This window comes from Giraffa tippelskirchi, chromosome 2, assembly GCF_054371585.1.
Source record: "Giraffa tippelskirchi isolate mGirTip1 chromosome 2, T2T-mGirTip1v1.2.pri, whole genome shotgun sequence".
NCBI lineage: Eukaryota > Metazoa > Chordata > Mammalia > Artiodactyla > Giraffidae > Giraffa > Giraffa tippelskirchi.
The window spans coordinates 63123754-63137755 of NC_137276.1; the positions used below are offsets into that span (position 1 = coordinate 63123754).

At 37.6% G+C, this 14002-nt stretch overlaps 1 protein-coding gene across 17 annotated transcripts in view; it reads left to right on the forward strand.

Moving 5' to 3' along the window:
* The first annotated feature begins 12861 nt into the window (after positions 1-12861).
* USP54 (ubiquitin specific peptidase 54) overlaps positions 12862-14002 on the forward strand; it is a 58768-nt gene continuing 57627 nt past the window's right edge. For 13 of the 17 annotated variants that reach the window (XR_014075798.1, XM_081565528.1, XM_081565513.1 and 10 more), the window contains exon 1: positions 12862-13694. Coding sequence is in view for 13 of the 17 variants with exons in the window: in XM_081565419.1 (XP_081421545.1) it covers positions 13548-13694 (147 nt within the window). In the remaining 4 variants the exon portion in view is untranslated. The remainder of the gene's footprint in view (positions 13695-14002) is intronic. The other 4 variants (XM_081565426.1, XM_081565442.1, XM_081565545.1 and 1 more) reach the window with 1 other exon arrangement.

A 14002-nucleotide genomic window follows, 5' to 3' on the forward strand; every position in this document is an offset into this window, starting at 1 on the left:
TGTAAACTAAATATAACCTATCCATGGATTATAGATAATTTAGAAAATAGAGAAAAGAGGGGAAAAAAAAATGCATCACCCTAACAAGACCCCTGTCCTTTTACATTTACTTTTTCTTGATCTTACAGATTTAAAAACTTTTCTAATAGTTCATTCCAGGTATATCAAGCTCTGAGAAACAGACTTCTGAACTAATAGAACTTAACCCATTAACTGCTGAACTGTGAGGTTAAACACGATAAACCCATAGATTTCAAACAAGTCTTCACTGGACTCTAAGTTTCCCATGATCACAAACTATTAGCCCACCTACACTTATAAGTGTAGAACGTTATCCTCCAAATACCTCTTCCCCATTGGGGCCAAGCTTTCATCTCCCTCAGTGAAGTATTTGCATAGTTAAAAAGTTTTTTGTTTTGAACCAATTTGGGGCTTACAGAAAAGTTGTAAAGATAGTACAGAGTGTTTTTAGATATCTCTTACTCAGCTTCCTTTAATGTTATCAGCTTGTATAACCATAGTACAATGATTAGAACCAGGAAATCAGCATTGATTCAATACTATTAAGGAAAGACCTTCAAGCTTCACTAGTTTGTTCATCATTGTTCTTTACTGAGGAGTCTATCTAGGGTCTCACATTGCATTTCATGCTTTTTTCTTCGTTAGTCTCCTATGTTCTGTAAAAGTTTCTCAGTCTTTCTTTGTCTTTTATAACTCTGACATTTTGGGAGAGTATTAGTCAGTTATTTGGTCAAATGCCCCTCGATTTAGATTTGTCTTATTATTATTATTTTTTTCCTCTCATGATTGAACTGAGATTATAAGGTTTAGGCAAGACTATCACAGAAATGTGTTCTCAATGCATTATTACCATGGGATTCATAATGTCATTATTTATTTTTGCTGGTGATGTTTGACCTGATCACTTGGTTAAGGGCCTTTCTGCCTGGTTTCTCTACAGTAAAGTTAAAATCTTTCCCTTTGTGGTTAATAAATATCTGGTTGGAGATATTTTGATACTGTCATTTGCATGACTGTCATGGAATTTCTCTATGCATGGAATTAGTAGTATTACTTAGAGACCTCACTGAACTTCATTTAATGATTATGAAGTGAATTTTCTTAAGAGACCTATCCCCTTCCAGGGTACTTGTACCTTATTCCTGGTTTCATCAAAGGACCCTCATATTCTGCAGGAACAGATCCCTTCTAGTCTTTACTGGTGTCAGTCACACTCATATCCCATTCATAATGAAGTCTCCAGTGCTAATAAGCTATATGTCTCTGAATCCCCTTCACACCACTGTCTCTTAGGGTGATGGGCTCTTCCTGTGGCCCAGTGTCCTTTCAGGCCTCACTTCTCTTTGGGCATAAGCCAGTTTCATTTCACCAGACATTTGAATGACTACTTACGGTTTTCTCAGAAAGAGAGGCTAAGAGCAGCTTAGCTGTTTCGTGTGGAATACAGCAGTGGATAGTTAGGGTAGCTGTGTCTGTAGCCTGGTTTAATACTTTGGCCTGAGAAATATGGCAGCACATTATGATGTATTGTGTATACTCATTGTGAAGTAATCATTCTCTGTGTTTCATTAATTCAGAGAAATAAAATAATTTGTTTTTTCTAAAGGTCATCAGCTTCTAAAGCTTTATTGCTCTAATGCTGTCAATCTTGAGCCTTTTAAATTTAGCCCTGCCATTTCTACTCTGTCAACTGTGGATCTGTGGTAGAAATATTAGTCTGCCTAAGAATGAAAAATCCAAATGTAAACCAGACAGTACAATTTAGGTCTATTTAGTGCTAAGAAAATTGTAAACAATGAATAACATATTAGATGTTTGATTAGTAAAATACAAATTTATTAGTATTACTGAATTCAAAGTAGCGTTTTGAATTAAATATTTTTTCAAGTAACGTGTATGCTAGAAGCCCATTTTCTATAATATGATTCAGATTCTATGAGTCCTAGAACTTATATAATTGAGGGGACCCACTTTAAGGAAAACATTTTTTAAAAAATAGAAAATTGAATATTGGGCCTGAGGGCCTGTGCAAGAGAGGGCCTTGAAATTTAATCTTCATGGTTTCTTGTTAAATCTGCTTCTGGATGCAGGAATCTGCAAAAAGTTTGGGACCCACTGTTTTCTGTCATTTCACACAGGGGAAAGGTTTTTTACCCTGCCCACAGAAAGTTAGTGTGTTCAGATTGGGAACAATAGGGGACATAAAGCTTAGTAACTGTATTTCACTAGTAGGTAATAAAATGACACGCTTCTTTCCCAATTTTGGCTTCTAAGCTTCCTAGGAGTATACATGATGTTAGAGACAACAAAGTAAGGCAGGCTGTTTTGACTTAGTAAATCCCAGTAGTAATGATGATTAAATAAGTCTAAAGTAGATTACTTTAAAGTAGATTAAAGATTAAATAAATGTAAGAATTTAGTTCAGATTTTTAATTCTTCATAATTCAACCTTGGTTGTTGTTGTTGTTAAGTCGCTCAGTCGTGTCCAACTCTTTGCAACCCCGTGAACTGCAGCCCTTCAGACTTTTCTGTCCTTCACTATCTCTTGGGGTTTGCTCCAACTCATGTCCATTGAGTCAGTAATGCCATCCAACCATCTCATCCTCGGTCGCCCCCTTCTCCTCCTGCCCTTAATCTTTCCCAGCATCAGGGTCTTTTCCAATGAGTCAGCTCTTCACATCAGGTGGCCAAAGTATTGGAGCTTAAGCTTCAGCATCAGTCCTTCCAATCTATGAACATTCAGGACTGTTTCCTTTAGGATTGACTGGTTTGATCTCCTTGCAGTCCAAGGGACTCTCAAGAGTCTTCTCTAGCATGACAGTTCAAAAGCATCAATTCTTTGGCACTCAGCCTTCTTTATGGTCCGGCTCTCATCTGTACATGACTACTGGAAAAGCCATAGATCTGACTATACAGACCTTTGTTGGCAAAGTGATGTCTTTGCTCTTTAATGTGCTGTTTAGGTTGGTCATAGCTTTTCTTCCAAGGAGCAAGCATCTTTTCATGGCTGCAGTCACTCTCCACAGTGATTTTGGAGTCCAAGAAAATAAAATCTGTCATTGTTTCCACTTTTTCCCCATCTATTTGCCATGAAGTGATGGGACTGGATCCCATGATCTTAGTTTTCGGAATGTTGAGTTTTAAGCCAGCTTTTTCACTCCTCCTTCACCCTCATCTAGAGGCAAGAACAAAGAGCTCCACTTTGCTTTCTGCAATAATGGTAATGTCATCTGCGTATCTGAGGTTGTTGATATTTCTACTGGTAATCTTGATTCCAATTTGTGATTCATCCAGCCTGGCATTTCGCATGATGTACTCTGCATGTAAGTTAAATAAGCAGGGTGACAATATACAGCCTTGATGTACTCCTTTCCCAATTTTGAACCATTCCGTTGTTCCATGTCTGGTTCTGACTGTTGCTTCTTGACCTGTATACAGGTTTCTCAGAAGGCAGGTCAGGTGGTCTGGTATTCCCATTTCTTTAAGAAATTTCCACAGTTTGTTGTGATCCACACAGTCAAAGGCTTTAGTGTAGTCAATGAAGCAGAAGTAGATGTTTTTTTGGAATTCTCTTGCTTTTTCTGTGATCCAGTGGATGTTGGCAATTTGATCTCTGGTTCCTCTGCCTTTTCTAAATCCATCTTGTACATCTCGATGTTGTTGGTTCATGTACTGTTGAAGAATAGCTTGAAGGATATTGAGCATTACCTTGGGAAGCATGTGAAATTAATGCAGTTGTGTGGTAGTTTGAACATTCTTTGGCATTGCCTTTCTTTGGGATTGGAATGAAAACTGACCTTTTCCTGTCCTGTGGCCACTGCTGAGTTTTCCAGATTTGCTGGCATATTGAGTGTAGCACTTTCACAGCATCATCTTTGAGGATTTGAAACAGCTCAACTGGAATTCCATCACCTCCACTAGCTTTGTTCATAGTGATGCTTCCTAAGGCCCACTTGACTTCTCATTCCAGGATGTCTGGCTCTAGGTGAGTGACCACAGCATCATGGTTATCCGGATCATTAAGACCTCTTTTTGTATAGTTCTTCCGTGTATTCTTGCCACCTCTTCTTAACCTCTTCTGCTTCTATTAGGTCCTTGCCATTTTTGTCCTTTATTGTGACCATCTCAATGAAATGTTCCCTCGGTATCTCTAATTTTCTTGAAGAGATCTCTTGTCTTTCCCACTGTATTGTTTTCCTCTACTTCTTTGCATTGTTCACTTAAGAATGCTTTCTGATCTCTCCTTCCTATTCTTTGGAACTGCATTAGTTGGGTATATCTTTCCCTTTCTCCTTTGCCTTTTCCTTCTCTTTTCTCAGCTATTTGTATGGTCTCCTCAGACAACCTGTTTGCTCTGACCAGCGTGTTCTCTTGACAAAACTCTTAGCCTTTGCCCTGCTTCATTTGGTACTCCAAGTCCAAACTTGCCTGTTAGTACAGTTATCTCTTTCTTGACTTCCTACTTTGCATTCCAGTCCCCTATGATGAAAAGGACATGTTTTTTGGTTTTAATTCTAGAAGGCCTTGTAGCTCTTCACAGAACTGTTAGACTTCAGCTTCTTTGGCATTAATGGATGCTGAGTGGTTTGCCTTGGGAATGAGATGAGATCATTCTGTTGTTTTTGAGATTGCACCCAAGTACTGCATTTCAGACTCTTTTGTTGATTGTGATGGCTACTCCATTTCGTCCAAGGGATTCTTGCCCACAGTAGTAGATATAATGATCATCTGAATTAAATTTGCCTGTTGCCGTCCATTTTAGTTCACCGAGTCCTAAAATGTCAGTGTTTACTCTTACCATCTCCTATTTGACCACATCCAATTTACCTTGATTCATGGACCTAACATTCCTCTACATGTATAGAGGTAGTGTAACTCCCAGCACAATCAAGACATGTAACAGTTTCATCATGCTGGTACTGCCCCTTTGTAATCAACTCTTACCCTCACCTCCAACTTCTGGCAACTACTGGTGTATTTTGACGTTTGAATTTTAATTTTGACTTTTCCAAAATGTCATAAAAGTAAAATTGCATAGCATATGACCTTTTGAGTCTCATCATAGTACATTTGAGATTCATCCATATTTTTTTGGTGTTAGTATTATTACTTTCTATTGTTGAGTTTAATGTATGTATGTACCATTTACTAGTTGAAGAACATTTGAGTTATTTCCAGTTTTCAGTGATTATATATAAAGGCAGTGTAAACATTTGTGTAAAGGTTTTTATGTAGCACAAGCTTTTATTTCTTTTTGGGTAAAACACCTAGAAATGAGGTTGCTAGTTCAGGTGGTGAAAGTACATTTAACATTGTATGTAATTGCCAACAGTGTCATTTTGCATTTTTGTCAGCAGTTTGGGAGACATTTAGTTGCTCTGATTCTTCTTCTCTAGCATTTGTTGTTGTCAGATTTTAAATAACTTCTTTTTGTTGTTTTTGTTTTTAGCTATTTAATATGCTTGTATTGTGGTTTTAATTCCATCCCCCTAAAGACTAATAATAATGGTAAATATCTTTTCATATGTTTGTCTGCTGTTTAAGAAAATTGGATAATTTTGCTCATTAAGTTTAGAGTGTTCTTTGTATATTTTGGATACAAATCATTTATTCATTATGTTATTTGAAAATATTTTCTTTTAATCTTCGGGTTGTCTTTTCATTCTGTTAATAGTGCCTTTCAAATAATAGAACTTCTTAATTATGATGAAGTCCAATTCTATGTTTCTTTTTGCTTTGATGGATTGTGCTTTTGTTTTGTATATAAGGAATCTTTGCTTAGCCCAAGGTCGCAAAATTTTCATCTTCTAGAATTTTTATAGTTTAAGGTTTTCATTTAGGACTGCGATCCATTTTGAGTTATTTTTGTATAAAATGTAAGTTATGGGTCAAGGTTCAGTTTTTTTTTAATATGTTTGTCCAGTTGTTCCAACTTCATTTGTTGAAATGACTATCCTTTCTCTTTTGAGTTACCTTTGCACTTTTCTGAAAATCGGTTGGCAGTATTTGTGTAGGCCTGTTTCTGGGCTCTCTGTTTTGTTCCAGTGCTCTGTGTGTCTGTTGTCACCAGCACCGTATGGTATTGACAAGTGAATGTTCCACCTTGTTTCTTCTGTTTTAAAATTCCTTTGCCTCCGTGTAACTTTTAGAATCAGCTAGTTAATTTCTACAAAAAGAAATCTTGCTGGAATTTTGATTTGAAATTGCATTAAATCTCTGCATTAGTTTGGAATGAATTGGCATCTTAAAACTGAGATGTCCAGTTTACAAACGTCACATGCCTATCCACTTACTTAGGTTTTGTAGTTTTGGGGATATAGAGATTATATGTATTTATGTTTTTACCTAAGTATTTTATATTTATGGTGGCTCAGTGGTAAAGATATTAGTATAAGTAGTACTTTAAAGGAATTTTAGTTTCCAGTGTTCATTGCTATTATACAGAAACACAAGTGATTCCTTAAAAAATATTGACTTTGTATTCTGTGACCTGACTTCACTTATTAGTTCTTAGAGGTTTTGGGGTAGATTTCTTAGGATTTCAAGTATAGAACATGGTATCTATAAAGATGGTTGTTTTATTTCATTATAATCTATATGTTTTAAAATTTTCTTTTTCTTGCCTTATTATACATGCTAGGACTTCCAGTATGATGTTGAACAGGGGCAGTAAGAGTAGACATCTTTACTTTTCTGGGGGACCTAAAAAGGTGGGAGTGATCCTATCAAAAACCTTTTTTAGCTGAATAGCTGACATTGTTCTACTGCTAAGGAACAATTCAAGCTTTCCATTTTTTTGTGCGTGAAATCACAAGTAAGTAAAGAGAAATATTAGTTAAAAAAACACTAATTTTATGAACAAATTGGCTAGCAAGAGACAGGAGGCCAGAAAGACTTAGGTATTGTAATAGTCTAGTGTTAGTCACTTAGTTGTGTCTGACTCTTTGTGACCCCATTTTACTGTAGCCCACTAGACTCTTCTGTCCATGGGATTCTCCAGGCAAGAATAGTGGAGTGGGTTGCCATTTCCTTCTCCAGGAGATCGTCCTGACCCAGGAATCGAACCTGGGTCTCCTGCATTGCAGGCAGATTCTTAACCATCTGAGCCACCAGGAGGGGGTAATTGTGGTACCAACTAGGTGATGACAGTGGAAGTGAAAAAGAAGGATTGATGTAAGAGATTTTGAAGTGGTAATTGACAGACCTTATGATATGGATGGGGAAGGGGGAGAGGGATAGAAAGGCGTCAGAGGCTGATAGACAGCTAAGATTTAGAACCTGAGTAATTGGAGATGCCATCAGTTGACAAAAAAGTGGGGGTAGAATAAGAGGAAGGATTGTTTTGTTGGGGAAGGATGTGACCTCAGATTTGGACATGTTAAACTTGTTTTGAAAGTGAGACAATATGCACAGAGTTGGTAATTTTGTTTCAGAGTTCATGAGATTTGTCATTTATCAACCAGAAGTGATGGTTGAAGTTCTGATGGAAAAGAGGATGAGAACACCGTGGGAAGCACTCTAGACAAGAACAGGCACATCTGATTTTAACTTTAGGGAATGTTCGCTTTTAAGAAAGCAGCAAAGGAAAGAGAAAATGGACTGTTAGAGTATAGGAGAATCAGTATTCATTTGTCATTCTTTCATTTTTGTCATTCTCTCATTTTTTTTTTTTTAATTCACCCTATGAATTCAGGATTGTGTAACATCAGGTAGTCAGTGTTAGGTGCTGCAGAAAAGTTAAGAAGACTGAAGCATATGGAAGAGCCAGTAGGTTTTGAAATTAGGAGATTTCTTTTGAAAACAAATGTACCATGAAGTAAAATTGTGGTGGTAGAATGAAGGAACAGTACCATGTTCTGAAGAGATTAATGGTGAGCAAGGAAAAGTAGCAGTTGTAAATTAATTTACAGAGATGTTTAGCAGTGAAAGGTTGAAAAAAATTTAGGACAGTAGGCATAAGAGTAAATAAGTTCAAGGTGGTCTTTGTTGTTACTTTTTTTAAAAAATAAAGAATATGGGATGTCTGTATATGGTTATCTTTAAAGGGGAAAGAGTTCATGTGAAGGGAATGTTTGAATGGTAATAATAATAATAACTAATTTGTATAGGGGTTACTATATTGATATCCTCATAATAAGCAACAAGATACTGTGAATATGGTTTGAAATTTTTTTTAAATTGAAGTATAATGCCTTTGCAATGTTGTGTTAGTTTCTGCTGTACAACAAAGTGAATCAGCTATATGTGTGTATATATATATATAAATATATATATCCCCTCCCTATTGAACCTCCCTCCCATCCCCCCACCCCCAGTTTGTAATTATTGATGTGTGGAGTGTACCAAGGAATTGAGATAACTGTCTGTTGATTTATCAGTGCAAATATAGTTCAGTTCAGTTCAGTTCAGTCGCTCAGTCGTGTCCGACTCTTTGTGACCCCATGGATGTCAGCACGCCAGGTTTCCCTGTCCATCACCAACTCCCGGAGCTTGCTCAAACTCATGTTCATCGAGTCAGTGATGCCATCCAACCATCTCATCCTCTGTCATCCCCTTCTCCTCCTGCTTTCAGTCTTTCCCAGAATCAGGATCTTTTCCAACAAGTCAGCTCTTTGCATCAGGTAGCTAAAGTATTGGAGCTTCAGGTTCAGCATCAGTCCTTCCAATGAGTGTTGAGTGTTGATTTCCTTTAGGATTGACTGGTTTGATCTCTTTGCAGTTCAGGGGACTCTCAAGAGTCTTCTCCAACACCACAGTTCAAAAGCATCAATTCTTTGGCACTCAGCCTTCTTTATGGTCCAACTCTTACATCCATAGATGACTACTGGAAAAACCACAGCTTTGACTATATGGACCTTTGCTGGAAAATATAGATTCTTCAGTAAATTATAAGTAAACTGCTCCATAGATGAACAAAAACCAGAAATGTGAGCAAATTTTCTGGTTAAACTGTTTGTATATCTCAGTGTAGCCTAGTTTGACTTCCTATTGTTTGGGTTACTTTTGGCTTTAATTGCTAGTTATGGGGCTACTGTTCCTTCATTAGAGACTGAGATACTTTTCATGGTTTTCTTGTCATTCTTTAGACCTTCTAAAATGTTACCCTATTTTTTGTAACAGAAATGTTTCTTCAAGCACATGGCTCAATAATACTGATATGTACCTTGCTCTGTGTGAGCCCTATTATAGTTCTTTTTGTACAATTGGAAGACTTATTCCTGTTGGCTTGCAACTTTCTCATATCCTGAGGTACCCAAACAGAAATTTACTTCTCTATTTTTAGGCACAGCAGTTCACTCATAATTTATTCTTTGTTTGAAAAATTTGCTTGCACATACCTATCATGTTAAATCTCAGTCATTGTGTGAAATAGGTATTGTAAAGCTGCTTTATAGAGCCAGAAAACAAAGTTCAGGACAGCTACGTTGTTTAGGATTACAGAAAGTAATAAAAATGTGGAAATTGAGCCCATATTTTCCAACTACAAGTCTTGTCCTAGTCCTCTTAATAATATCGTAGCTGTGTTTGTGTGTATATATGTGCTCAATCACTCAGCCATGTCCAACTCTTTGGACCCCATGGACTCCAACCCACCAGACTCCTCTGTCCATGGAATTTTCCAAGCAAGAATACTGGAGTGGGTTGCCATTTCCAACTCCAGGGAATCTTCCTGACCCAGAGATGAAACCCTTGTCTCTTATGTCTCCTGTATTGGCAAGTGGATTCTTCACCACTGTACCACCTGGGAAGCCCCAATATCATAATTACATCATTTACTCCTTACAACAACTTGACCTTATATTGTATTTCAAACTCTCTTTTTCATAGAAATAGTATTCCAGCCTTATTTCCTTTTTGGAGAAGGACATAGCAACCCACTCCAGTATTCTTGCTTGGAGAATTCCATGGATGAGGAGCCTGGTGGGCTATAGTCCGTGGGGTCACAAACAGTAGGATACGACTAAGTGACTAACACTTATTTCCTTTTAATCTGGCCACATAGCTATATATTTTTTATATTTTCTTATGTAATTTTAAATTGTTTTATTATTTGCAGATACCAGTTCCTTTTCAACTTACGAAAATAATTAAAAACATAAACAAGTTTTACGAAATGGAACAAAGAATTTCCATATACCCTTCAGCCAGATTTATTTATTGGTAACATTTTGCTGTTTTCAATTTATTATTTTCTCTCTCCTTCTTTCTCCATGTATACATAAGTATGCACACATACGCACAAGTCTTTTTTTCTGAATCATTTCAGAGTAAGTTGCAGACATTATGCTCTTTTACCCCTAAAATACTTCAGTATTGCCTAGGAAGTTCTTTTTCTTTTAAAAATTTGTTGTTAGGGACTTCCCTGGTAGTACAGTGGATAGGAATCTGCCTGCCAATCTAGGGCACATGGGTTCAATCCCTGGTCTGGGAAGATTCCACATGCCGCAGAGCAACTAAGCCTGTGTGCTTCAACTACTGAGCCTGCATGCTACAGCTACTGAAGCCCATGTGCTTAAAGCCTGTACTCTACAGTAAGAGAAGCCACTGCAGTGAGAAGTTCCAGCATTGCAACTAGAGCGTAGACCCTTCTCACCACAACTAGAGAAAAGCCCAGGCACAGCAACGAAGACCCAGTGCAAACAAAAATAATAAAAATATATAAACTGCTAAAAAAAATAAAAAAGAAGGTTGTTAGATAAATCCAAGACTTCCTGGTGGTGTGGTGTTAAGACTGCGTGGGTGAGCACAGGCTCCATCCCTGGTCCAGGAACTGAGATTCCGCATGCTGTGCAGTGCGTCCCCCACTCCCCAAAATAGGTTGTTAGGGCTTTGTGGGTAGACTTCTTTATTTACTTTCTCATGTATCTTTCGTAGATGGATTATATTGTTTGGTGCAAGACCTGCAATTTAATTGAAATATTTTGTCATCATTGTTTCTTTGGAGCATTTGTTACTGCCCCTCTTGGCTTTGTTCTTTTTGGCTCTCACCTCTAGTTTCTGACACACCTAATTCAAGTGTGAGAGCTTTTTGCCTTACCCTACATAGTGCTGCCATTCAGAGCCTGAGAATCTTTTACTGCTACTGCCTTTTTTCCTTTTGCTCCCTGAACTCAAGGGTGTGTATCATAGGGCAGGCTGAGTTTCAGTGAGCTCGTCACGTGGATACTGCTGCCAAGTTCTTTTGGCTTTGAGCAGAGTGGAGGCTTGGTACTTGTCATTCCTTTGCAGCAGTTAAGCTGAAGGAATGCTGCATGGCTTGTTGGAAATTGCTTAGTGGCCTCCAGTGGGGTGTGTATGAGGCTGTGTGTAGAGAGTTGAGGGTCTTGTAGTTTGTGTGGGAGATGTGGGATCTTTCCTGGTGATGCGTGCTAATCATCAGGCAGTATTTATTGAGCGCTTCCTTATGACTAGCACTGTGTTAGGAGCTTTTGGAATAGTATAATAAAATGCATAATTAAGTCACAGTAAGTAGTCAAACAATTCTATGTCTCCCACTTACCAACTTTGATTTGAGCAAGTTAATGTCTTTAAGCTTCCTTTTACGCTTCTGTAAAATGGAACTATTAATACCTACTAATTGGGCTGTTATGAAGATTGAATAAAGAATGTAGGTATTGTTTAGCACATGTCTGACACTAGCTAGTATTCCATTTCATACAGTCATGGTCAGTATATATGACTGACACCATATAAAACAAATAAAGAGTAATAAAAACAAATAGAGAATAGTATGACACTATAATGTATAATCAAATACTTTAATTGTGACCTGTAGATTATAAATAGTCTGGGAATTTAGAGAAGGGAAAGAACATTCTTGTGCAACCATTTAATGTTCCTGTGCCTCAGCTTTTCCACTGAACACACTATAGATAGTGCTAAGCGATCCGAGAAGGATTAAGCTGTTATAGCATTTTTGGTTTTTTAGGTCATCCATATGATGGTGAGAAGGAAAGGAGAAGCTTGGGCAACTGTTAGAAACCAAATTTAATGTTTAACATTCTTAATTTTTTCCTTATGTGGACCTGGCAGCCTTATAGGAAAACTTAAAGGTGAATATTAGAAGCATTTTCTTCCAAGGAAATTTTTGCCTCTTGCTTCTTTGGCATTTTAATTAGTTGAAGATTAATGTTGGTCAATGGATGGCCTCTGATGGTGACTGCCTTGGATATAATCTGAGGATTAAGTGATTTGTAACCCAAATTATCTCTCTCATCCTCTGGCAAAAAAAAATGTAACATACAAACAAACAGGGCAGAAGAAGATTTCATTTTTTTAGACTGAATATTAAGAGCATATGGTTTACTCACCATTAGGGTTTCTCTGGGATGGGCCATCTTTACTCAGTAAAGTGATAACATGCCCCTCCCACCTTTAAATAGGCTTTTATAGCCATGGGCATGTAAAACACCTTTAAAATTTTCTGTACTCAAAACATCCAAAAGAAACTGTTTCAATTTCCCAGTTTGGTATGTGTTTACTTGGTAATTTTTTTCTTAGCCTGGTTGTGGAAAGTTCGCATTGGAGTTTTATTTTTGTCCAGATCAACTTTCTTCTCCTAGAAAATTTGAGAAAAGTCTCCTATGAAAGTAAGGCTGCTCACACCTTTTCCCCCTGCCTGTTGAGCGTTTCTCCTTTTTGTTGTTGTTGGGCTTATTTTTTTGGTTGGGGGAAGGGCTGTGTATTGTTTGCCAAGGTTTCAAGTTTATAGTGAGAGGTGAGGCAACGTTGATCTTGGCAGAGCAGCACAAAGCTAGTAGAGTCATTAAGTGACGCAAGCTTTTGATTTTTTTTTTTTTTTTTTTTTCTGTTAAAGCTCTCTGGCACAGCTGGCTGGTCTAGTCACGGAGGAAAAGAGAAGAGATTTTCTGAAGTTGTGGATGGAACAATAGAAGATGTTTGGGCCATATTAAAGAACAGCAGCAGAGCAACAACAGCAGACACTCCATGTATTTCAAACAAACTTCTTAGCTTTCTGAAATCTATGTCCATTGCTTAGAACCTGGGTTTTTACTTCAGAGGATGATGGGACAATGGGACAGGGCAGTAGAAGGCGAGGAGAGTTGTGCTGGATTCTTGGTTGTCTGTCTGCCTCTCCTTCCAGTTGGGAAAATCTTCAATCCACAGGAAGCATTATAAACAAGCCTGAAGAACACACTCTACCCTGATCCTGGATTCTGTTGGAGTTGAGAATTACAGCCACTTCACCAGGATTTTATGGAGGCAGTTCAAGAAAAATAGAAGGAAGCAATACTTAAGAATCTCTCTATTTGAATTTGTGCTGTGCCATGTTAAACTTTAGGCATTGTTTGGAACAAATTGAGGACAGCTCTGGCTTGTGGATCTAAGGATGCCTGAGTTTCTTGAGCTACCTATATGATGTTTGAAAGGTTGTAAATTCAAAGTCCTTCATCATAAATTTGTTAAATTCTGGATTCTGTTTATATTAAGGACTTCAACAAAGACTAAGGACTCCCCCAGAGATACAAAATTTTCTCTTGTTTTCAGGCTAAATGTGAACAGTAATGTCTTGGAAGAGAAACTATTTTTCAGGGGGCCGTGGTAGTGTCCAGGGGATGTTTGCTCCTCGAAGCTCAACCTCCATAGCTCCCAGCAAAGGCCTCAGCAATGAGCCAGGACAAAACAGCTGCTTCCTCAACAGTGCCTTACAGGTAAGGATAATTTGTTTTTGGTGAACTTTGACTTTCAGTTGCTGATGCTCTATTTCTGATTACTTTTAAAAATCTAATACTTGATAGTCTCTGTTTGAGGTCAGCAGCCTAAGATCATTTTTTAAGTTCATCTCTGTGATCATAGGCAAGTCACTTTATCTCTTTGAGTCTTAATTACCTGATTTGTAAAAGAGATTAATAATGATAATAGAAATAATAACTAACTACTACTACTTACCTGCCTATAGGGAGGTACGTGGACTAGATCGTACTACTTGTTTAGTGACTTTTTTCCTGAACAGTCTCTA